Here is a 10,525-nt window from a genome sequence, read left to right on the forward strand (position 1 = left end):
GAGCCACCTCCTTTAGTACCCTAGGATGCAGACTGCCTGGACCTGGGGATTTGTCAACCTTCAGTCCCATCAGTCTACTCATCACTGTTTCCTTCCTAATGTCAATCTGTTTCATTTCCTCTATTACCCTATGTCCTTGGCCCATCCATACATCTGGGAAATTGCTTCTGCCTTCCTTAGTGAAAACAGATCTAAAGTATTCATTAAATTCTTCTGCCATTTCTCTGTTTCCCATAACAATTTAACCAAATTCATTCTTCAAGGGCCCAACATTGTTGTTAACTATCTTCTTTCTCTTCACATACCTATGAAAGCTTTTGTTATCTTCCTTTATATTCCTGGCTAGCTTGCGTTCGTACCTAATTTTCCTCCCCGTATTGCCTTTTTAGTTAAGTTCTGTTGTTCCTGAAAAACTTCCCAATCATCTGTCCTCCCACTCACCTTAGCTCTGTCATACTTCTTTTTTTTTTAATGCTATGCAGTCTCAGACTTCCTTTGTCAACCACTGTGGCCTCTTTCCCCCCTTTGAATCCTTCCTTCACTGGGGGATGAACTGATTATGCACCTTGTGCATTATTCCCAAGAACACCTGCCATTGCTGTTCCACTGTCTTTTCTGCTGGGATATCCGTCCAGTCAACTTTGGCCAGCTCCTCCCTCATGGCTCCATAGTTTCCCCTGTTCAACTGCAACACTGACACCTCCGAGCTGCCCTTATCCTTCTCAAACTGCAGATAAAAACATATCATGTTATGGTCACTACCTCCCAATGGCTCCTTTACTTCAAGATCGCTTATCAAATCGGGTTCATTACCCAAGACTAAATCCAGAGTAGCCTTGTCCCTGGTCGGCTCTCGTACAAGCTGTTCCAAGAATGCATCCCGTAGGCACTCTACAAACTCCCCATCCTGGGGTACAGCACCAAACTGTTTCTCCCAGTTCACCTGCATGTTGAAATTCCCCATCCCCCTTCCTCCTGTGGGATCTCTCTTCCCCAGCCCCCTTCCTCCTGAGGGATCTCTCTTCCCCATCCCCCTTCCTCCTGTGTGATCTCTTTTCCCCATCCCCCATCCTCCTGTGGGATCTCTTTCCCCATTCCCCTCCCTCCTGTAGGATCTATTTTCCCCATCCCCCTTCCTCTGTGGGATCTCTCTTCCCCAGCCCCCTTCCTCCGGTGGGATCTCATTATCCCATTCTCTTTCCTCCTGTAGGATCTCTCTTTCTCATCCCCCGACCTCGAGTGGGATCTCTCTTTCTCATTCTCCTTCCTCTTTTGGGATCTCTCTTCCCCATCTCCCTTCCTTCTGTGGGATCTCTCTTCCCCCGCCCCCTTCCTCCTGTGGGATCTCTCTTACCCATTCTCCTTCTGTAGGATCTCTCTTTCCCAACCCCCTACCCCCTGTGGGATCTCTCTTCCCCATCTCCCTTCCTTCTGTGGGATCTCTCTTCCCCCGCCCCCTTCCTCCTGTGGGATCTCTCTTACCCATTCTCCTTCTGTAGGATCTCTCTTTCCCAACCCCCTACCCCCTGTGGGATCTCTCTTCCCCATCTCCCTTCCTTCTGTGGGAATTCTCTTCCGGATCTCCTTCCTCCTGTGGTATCTCTCTTTCCCATCTCCCTACCTCCTGTTCGATCTCTCTTCCTGGTTCTGCTTCCTACAGTGGGATCACTCTTCCCCATCCACTTCCTCCAGCCAGAAATTTCTTCCCCATCCCCCTTCCTCCTCTGGAAACTCTCTTCCAAATCCCCCATCCTCCTGTGGGATCTCTGTTCCCCATTCTCAGAAGTAGATCATTCGGCTCTTCGAGCCTGCACTGCCATTTTGAGATCATGGCAGATCATCTACTATCAATACCCGGTTCCTGCCTTGTCCCGATATCACTTGTTTCACCTATCCATAAGTTACCTATCTAGCTCCTTCTTGAAAGCATCCAGAGAATTGGCCTCCACTACCTTCCGAGGCAGTGCATTCCAGACCCCCACAACTCTCTGGGAGAAATCTTTCCTTATATCTGTCCGAAATGACCTACCTCTTATTCTCAAACCATGCCCTCGGGTACTGGACTTTCCCAGCATCTGGAACATATTTCCTGCCTTTATATTGTCCAATCCCATCATAATCTTATATGTTTCAATCACATCCCCTCTCAATCTCCTTAATTCCAGTGTGTACAAGCCCAGTCTCTCTAACCTCTCTGCGTAAGACAGTCCAGACATCCCAGGAATTAATCTCATGAATCTACTCTGGACTTCCTCTACAGCCAGGATGTCCTTCCTTAATCCTGGAGACCAAAACTGTACACAATACTCCAGGTGTGGTCTCATCAGGGCTCTGTACAAATGCAAAAGGATTTCCTTGCTCTTGTACTCAATTCCCTTTGTAATAAAGGCCAACATTCCATTAGCCTTCTTCACTGCCTGCTGTACTTGCTCATTCACCTTCAGTGACTGATGAACATGGACTCCTAGATTTTGTATTTCTCCCTTACCTAACTCTACACCGTTCAGATAATAATCTGCCTTCCTGTTCTTACTCCCAAAGTGGATAACCTCACACTTATTCACATTAATCGCCATCTGCCAAGTATCTGCCGACTCACCCAGCCTATCAAAGTCACCCTGAATTCTCCTAACATCCTCATCACATGTCACACTGCCACCCAGCTTAGTATCATCAGCAAATTTGCTGTCATTCTCAATGCCTTCATCCAAATCGTTGATGTAAATTGTAAACAGCTGTGGTCCCAATACCGAGCCCTCTTGCACCCCACTAGTCACAGAGAAACACCCATTCACTGTTACCCTTTGCTTTCTATCTGCCAAGCAGTTTTCTATCCATGTCAATGTCTTCCCCCCGATGCCCTGAGCTTTGAGTTTACCCACCAATTACCTACGTGGGACCTTATCAAATGCCTTCTGAAAATCGAGGTACACTACATCCACTGGATCACACCCGTCTAACTTCCTGGTTACATCCTCGAAAAACTCCAACAGATCAGTCAAGCATGATTTACCCTTGGTAAATCCATGCTGGCTCGGCCCAATCCTATCACTGCTATCTAGATATGCCACTATGTCTTCCTTAATAATGGACTCTAGCATCTTCCCCACCACCGATATCAAGCTGACTGGTCGATAGATCTCTGTTTTCTCCCTCCCTCCTTTCTTAAAATGCGGGATAACATTAGCCATTCTCCAATCCTCAGGAACTGATGCTGAATCTAAGGAACATTGGAAAATGATTACAAAGCATCCGCAATTTCCAGGGCCACCTCCTCTAGTACCCTAGGATGCAGACTATCTGGACCTGGGGACTTGTCAGCCTTCAGTCCCATCAGTCTTCTCATCACCGTTTCCATCCTAATGTCAATCTGTTTCATTTCCTCTGTTACCCTATGTCCTTGGCCCATCCATACATCTGGGAGATTGCTTGTGTCTTCCTTAGTGAAAACAGATCTAAAGTACTCATTAAATTCTTCTGCAATTTCTCTCTTCCCCATAATAATATGGTCACTACCTCATAATGGCTCCCTAACTTCAACATCGCTTATCAAATCCTGTTCATTACACAAGCCTAAATCCAGAATAGCCTTGTCCTTGGTCGGCTCTCGTACAAGCTGTTCCAAGAATGCATCCCGTAGGCACTCTACAAACTCCCTATCCTGGGGTCCAGCACCAAACTGTTTCTCCCAATTCACAGGTTGAAATTCCACATCCCCCTTCTTCCTGTGGGATCTCTCATCCCCAGCCCCCTTCATACTAAGGGATCTCTCTTCTTCATCCCCTTCCTCCTGTTGGATCTCTCTTCCCCATTCTCGTTCCTAATATGTGATATCTCTTCCCCATTGCCTTCCTCCTATGGGACCTCTTCCCCATCCCCCTTCCTCCTGTGAGATCTCCCTTCCCCATCCGCCTTCCGCCTGTGGGATCTCTCATTCCCATTCCCATTGCTCCCGCAGGATCTCTCTTTCCTATCCCCCTCCCTCCTGTGGGATGTTTCTTCCGCATCCACCTTCCAACTGTGGGATCTGCCTTCCCAGTACCCCTTCCTCCTCTGGGATCTCTTTTCCGCATCCCCCATCCACATGTCGGATCTCTGTTCCCAGTTCTTCCTCTTTCTGTCGGATCTCTCTTCCCCATCCCCGTTCCTCCTGTGGGACCTCTCTTCCCCATTCTCCTTCCTCCTGTGGGACCTCTCTTCCCCATTCTCCTTCCTCCTGTGGGACCTCTCTTCCCCATTCTCCTTCCTCCTGTGGGATCTGTCTTCCCCAACGCCTTCATCCTATGGGACCTCCTTTCTATATGCGCTTCCTGCTCTGGGACCTCTCTTCCCCATCCCGCTTCCTCCTGTGATATCTCTTTTTCCCATCCCACTTCCTCCTGCTGGATCTCTCTTCCCCAGCCCCCTTCCTCCTGTGGGATCTCTCTTCCCCATCCTCTTCCTCCTGTGGGATCTCTTCCCCATCTCCTTACTTCTGTGGGAGCTCTCTTCCCCATCCCCTTCCTCCTGTGAGATTTCTCTTCCCAATCCCCCTTCTTCATGTGGGATCTCTCTTCCCCATCCACTTCCTCCTGCCGGAAATGTCTTCCCCATCCCCCTTCTTCCTGTGGGATCTATCTGCCGCAACCCTCTTCCTCCAGTGGTAACTCTCTTTCCCATCCCCCTTCCTCCGATGTGATCTCTCTTCCCAACTTGCTCCTGTGGGATCTCTTATCGCCTTCCACTTCTCCTGTAGGATCTCTCTTGCTGATTCCGCTTCTGACTGGGATATCTCTTCCCCATCCTCGTGTGGGATCTCCCTTCCCATCCGCCTTCCTCCTGTGGGATCTCTCTTCCCCAATCCCCCGTCCTGTTGGATCTCTGTTCCCCATCCCCCATCCTACTGTGGGATCTCTACTCCCCATCTCTCTTCCTCCCGTAGGATCTCTCTTCCCCATCCCCCATCCCGCAGTGAGATCTATCTTCCCCAGCCCGCTTCCTCCTGAGGGATCTCTCTTCCCCATCTTCTTCCTCCTGTGGTATCTCCCTTCCCCATCCGCCTTCCTCCTGAGGGATCTCTCTTCCTCATCTTCTTCTTCCTGTGGGATCTCCCTTCCCCATCTGGCTTCCTCCTGTGGGATCTCTCCTTCCCATTCCCATTCCTCCCGCAGGATCTCTCTGTCCTGTCCCCCTCCCTCCTGTGGGATGTTTCTTCCCAGTACCCCTTCCTCCTCTGGGATCTCTTTTCCGCATCCCCCATCCACATGTCGGTTCCCAATTCTCCTTCTTTCTGTCGGATCTCACTTCCCCATCCCCGTTCCTCCCGTGGGATATCTCTTCCCCATCCCCCTTCCACCTGTGGGATCTCTCTTCCCCATCTCTTTCACCCTGTGGGATCACTCTTCCACATCCCCTTTCCTCATTTGGGAACTCTCTTCTCCATTCCCTTTCTCTTGTGGGATCTCTCTTCCCATCCGCCTCCCTCCTGTGGGATATCTCTTCCCCATCCCCCTTCCTCCTGTGGGATCTCTATTACCCATCTCTCTTCCTCCTGCGGGATCTCTCTTCTCCATCCGCCTTGCTCCTATGGGAAATCTCTTTCCCATTCCCCTTCCTCCCGTAGGATCCCTCTTCCCCATCCCCCATCCCCCAGTGAGATCTCTTTTCCTCAGCCCCCTTCCTCCTGTGGGATCTCTCTTCCCCATCCCCTTCCTCCTCTGAGATTTATCTTCCCAATTCCCCTTCCTCTTGTGGGATCTCTCTTCCCCATCCCCCTTCCTCCTGTTTGATCTCTCTTCATGATTCTGCTTCCTACTGTGGGATATCTCTTCCCCATCCACTTCTTCCTGCCGGAAATTTCTTCCCCATCCCCCTTTCTCCTGAGGGATCTCTCTGCCGCTTCCCTCTTCCACCTGTGGTAACTCTCTGTCCCATCCCCCTTTCTCCAATGTGATCTCTCTTCCCAACTTGCTCCTGTGGGATCTCTCATCGCCTTCCCCTTCTCCAATGGGATCTCTCTTCCCCATCCCCCTTCCTCCTCTGAGATTTCTCTTCCCAATCCCCCTTCCTCTTGTGGGATCTCTCTTCCCCAGCCTCCTGTTGGATCTCTCTTCCTGATTCTGCTTCCTCCTGTGGGATCTCTCTGTCCCATCCCCCTTTCTCCAATGTGATCTCTCTTCCCAACTTGCTCCTGTGGGATCTCTCATCGCCTTCCCCTTCTCCAGTGGGATCTCTCTTCCCCATCCCCCTTCCTCCTCTGAGATTTCTCTTCCCAATCCCCCTTCCTCTTGTGGGATCTCTCTTCCCCATCCTCCTGTTGGATCTCTCTTCCTGATTCTGCTTCCTCCTGTGGGATCTCTCTTTCCCATCCCCCTTCCTCCGATGTGATCTCTCTTCCCAACTTGCTCCTGTGGGTTCTCTCATCGCCTTTCCCTTCTCCTGTGGGATCTCTCTTGCTGATTCCGCCTCTGACTGGGATATCTCTTCCCCATCCTCCTGTGGGATCTCTCTTCCCCATCTCTTTCACCCTGTGGGATTGCTCTTCCAAATCCCCTTTCCTCATTTGGGAACTCTCTTCTCCATTTCCTTTCTCTTGTGGGATCTCCCTTCCCATCCGCCTTCCTCCTGTGGAATCTCTTTTCCCCATCCCACCTCTTCCTGCGGGATCTCATTTCCTCATACCCTCTCTCCTGTGGGATCTCTCTTCCCCATCCCCCGGCCTCCTGTGGGATCTCTATTCCCCATCTCTCTTCCTCCTGCGGGATCTCTCTTCTCCATCCGCCTTGCTCCTATGGGAACTCTCTTTCTCATTCCCCTTCCTCCCGTAGGAACTCTCTTTCTCATTCCCCTTCCTCCCGTAGGATCTCTCTTCCCCATCCCCCATCCCCCAGTGAGATCTCTCTTCCCCAGCCCCCTTCCTCCTGTGGGATCTCTCATCCCCAGCCCCCTTCCTCCTGAGGGATCTCTCTTCTACATCCCCGTCCTCCTGTTGGATCTCTCTTCCCCATTCTCCTTCCTAATATGTGATCTCTCTTCCCCATTGCCTTCCTCCTATGGGACCTCTTCCCCATCCCCCTTCCTCCTGTGAGATCTCCATCCGCCTTCCGCCTGTGGGATCTCTCCTTCCCATTCCCATTCCTCCCGCAGGATCTCTCAGTCCTGTCCCCCTCCCTCCTGTGGGATGTTTCTTCCCAGTACCCCTTCCTCCTCTGGGATCTCTTTTCCGCATCCCCCATCCACATGTCGGATCTCTGTTCCCAATTCTCCATTTTTCTGTCAGATCTGTCTTCCCCATCCCCCTTCCTCCTCTGAAATTTCTCTTCCCAATCTCCCTTCCTCTTGTGGGATCGCTCTTCCCCATCCCCCTTCCTCCTGTTGGATCTCTCTTCCTGATTCTGCTTCCTCCTGTGGGATCTCTTTTTCCCATCCCCCTTCCTCCGATGTGATCTCTCTTCCCAACTTGCTCCTGTGGGTTCTCTCATCGCCTTTCCCTTCTCCTGTGGGATCTTCTTGCTGATTCCGCTTCCGACTGGGATATCTCTTCCCCATCCCCCTTCCTCCTGTGGGATCTCTCTTCTCCATCTCTTTCACCCTGTGGGATCACTCTTCCACATCCCCCTTCCTCCTGTGGGATCTCTCTTCCCGATCCCCCTTCCTCCTGTGGGAACTCTCTTCCCCATTCCCCTTCCTCCTGTGAGATCTCTCTTCCCCATCCCCCTTCCTCCTGTGGGAACTCTCTTCCCCATCTCTTTCACCCTGTGGGATCACTCTTCCCCACCCCTTCCACGTTTGGGATCTCTCTTCCCTATCTCCCTTCCACCTGTGGGATCTCTCTTCCCCATCCCACTTTCTCCTGTGGGAACTCGTTCCCCCATCCTTTTCCTCTTGTGTGTTTCCATCCGTTCCCTCAGGTGGGAATTTCCCGATTCCCGATTCCCGATTCACAAAGCTTCCTCACTGTGGGGCTATATCACCTTTATCCCTGCCCCTTCTGACACTCTGTGGTCAGTAACCCTTCTCTAGCCAACGGAGAACGAGACAGAATATGTGGAGTTCACAGGGTCACAGCAACAGACTAAATGACTGACATTGGGTGAATACCGTGGAACTGGGCAGTGATGGACATTGACAGTGATGGGAACTCCGATTAGTGACTTACGGAAGGATTTAATGTTTCCTGAAATATCAGCGTGAGAGAATTACCCTCAGACCCACGGTTTGATTCACTTTGTTCACCAATTTCTCTGTTTGTGTTTAGACTCGGGGAGAATGACCTGGGAGATTCAGGAGTGAAACTGGTGTTGTCGGCTCTGAGGAACCCGGAGTGTAAAATACAGAAACTGCGGTAAGTCCCAGACTGTGGCAGATTGTGTTTACAGTCACTGGGTGTCTGACATTGAACATTAATGTGATCAGTAATTGTGTTACTGATAAACACTGAGGATTTGTACTGTCTCCTGTCTCTCTGTGTCCTTCACCCTCACTCTCTCTCTCATCTCCAGGCTGAACCAAGTCGGTCTCACAGATTCTGGGGCCGAGGATCTCGCCTCCGCTCTCAGTACAAACTCATCACTGACGGAGCTGGACCTGAGTGGTAATAAACTGGGGGATTCAGGAGTGAAACTGGTGTCTGCGGCTCTGAGGAACCCGGAGTATAAAATACAGAAACTGTGGTAAGTACAAGACTGTGGGAGATTGTGTTTACAGTCACTGGGTGTCTGACACTGAACATTAATGTGATCAGTAATTGTGTTACTGATAAACACTGGGGATTTGTACCGTCTCCTGTCTCTCTGTGTCCTTCACCCTCACTCTCTCTCATCTCCAGGCTGAACAATGTCGGTCTCACAGATTCTGGGGCCGAGGATCTCGCCTCTGCTCTGAGTACAAAACCATCACTGACGGTGCTGGACCTGAGTAATAATAAGCTGGGAGATTCAGGAGTGAAACTGGTGTCTGCGGCTCTGAGGAACCCGGAGTGTAAAATACAGAAACTGGAGTAAGTACCAGACTGTGGGAGATTGTGTTTACAGTCACTGGGTGTCTGACACTGAACATTAATGTGATCAGTAATTGTGTTACTGATAAACACTGGGGATCTGTACCGTCTCCTGTCTCTCTGTGTCCTTCACCCTCACTCTCTCTCATCTCCAGGCTGGGGGATGTCGGTCTCACAGATTCTGGGGCCGAGGATCTCGTCTCCGCTCTCAGTACAAACCCATCACTGACGGAGCTGAACCTGGGATACAACTCTCTGACAGACCGATCTGTCCCCGCTCTCCGCCGCCTCATACTGACCCTCCCGAGTCTGGAGTGGATCTGGTGAGTGTTTGTGTTAATGTTCAATGTGATAAAATGTCAGCGGATCCGCGGGTTTTCTGGTGATATTTGTCTGTGAGTGTTGTTGAAACATTAACCCCGGTCCCCTGTTACTGACACTGTTGTGTAATCTGTTTATTCCATCTTCATTCTCCATCTGTTTCAGGCTGGGGTCGAATCGGTTCAGTCAGACCGGGAGGAAGGAACTGAGATCTCTGCAGGAAGTCAGACCCGGACTGACAGTGGAGACCGTGAACATCTGAATGTGTGAACATCCCCGCCCGCGGGATGGAGCCGATTCCCCCCCTCCCCTTTAAAACCACCTCAACTTTAATTCCGCCTCCCCTTTAACAACCCCTCCCCTTTAACTCCCGCCCTTACCTTTAATGGCCGCGCGCCGGGGCAGATTCCCAACGGTTTTAACGGAACTGTCTCCGGTCTCGAGCTCGGTGAGATCGGAAGCGCTCCCGCAGTGACGTATTTCCGCCCGTTGTCCAGCGGCGCCACTTCCGCCGGATGTGCGGGTCCGAGACTCTCCCGCGTGACACCCCGGGGAATTACCCGGACGGGAAGAGCCCGGGGGGGCCGGGGCTCAGTCTGGGACACCGGTGTCCCGGGAGAGAATCCTTTTGCCCCCTCTGCTGAGGACGGTGCATTCGGCTGTCTGGCCGATATAATGGTGTTAAATTGACAAATACCTCGGCAATGACCTTGGATCCGCAGCGATCCCGGACACGGCCCCGGAGTGTGATTGGATGCAGAGTGACGGGGAGGAACGGGACTGATTAATCTACCGGTCACCCGTTGTCGCCGGTCAGTTAATTGTGAGTGACTGTGAGCGAGGACGGTGCATTCGGCTGTCTGGCCGATATAATGGTGTTAAATTGACAAATACCTCGGCAATGACCTTGGATCCGCAGCGATCCCGGACTCGGCCCTGGAGTGTGACTGGATGCAGAGTGACGGGGAGGAACGGGACTGATTAACCTACCGGTCACCCGTTGTCGCCGGTCAGTTAATTGTGAGTGACTGTGAGCGAGGACGGGGCATTCGGCTGTCTGGCCGATATAATGGTGTTAAATTGACAAATACCTCGGCAATGACCTTGGATCCGCAGAGATCCCGGACACGGCCCCGGAGTGTGATTGGATGCAGAGTGACGGGGAGGAACGGGACTGATTAATCTACCGGTCACCCGTTGTCGCCGGTCAGTTAATTGTGAGTGACT

General features: G+C 51.4%; 1 protein-coding gene across 6 annotated transcripts in view; it reads left to right on the plus strand.

Moving 5' to 3' along the window:
• LOC132390040 (NACHT, LRR and PYD domains-containing protein 3-like) overlaps positions 1-9,450 on the plus strand; it is a 94,526-nt gene extending 85,076 nt beyond the window's left edge. For 4 of the 6 annotated variants that reach the window (XM_059962627.1, XM_059962625.1, XM_059962624.1 and 1 more), the window contains exons 9-11: positions 8,237-8,323; positions 8,481-8,651; positions 9,133-9,444. In XM_059962627.1, the coding sequence (XP_059818610.1) occupies positions 8,237-8,323; positions 8,481-8,651; positions 9,133-9,304 (430 nt within the window). In that variant the 3' untranslated portion in view covers positions 9,305-9,444. Of the gene's footprint in view, positions 1-8,236; positions 8,324-8,480; positions 8,652-9,132 lie in introns of all 6 variants that reach the window. The other 2 variants (XM_059962629.1, XM_059962628.1) reach the window with 2 other exon arrangements.
• Positions 9,451-10,525: the final 1,075 nt, after the last annotated feature.

Source organism: Hypanus sabinus, unplaced genomic scaffold (genome assembly GCF_030144855.1).
Source record: "Hypanus sabinus isolate sHypSab1 unplaced genomic scaffold, sHypSab1.hap1 scaffold_746, whole genome shotgun sequence".
In the NCBI taxonomy this organism is placed as follows: domain Eukaryota; kingdom Metazoa; phylum Chordata; class Chondrichthyes; order Myliobatiformes; family Dasyatidae; genus Hypanus; species Hypanus sabinus.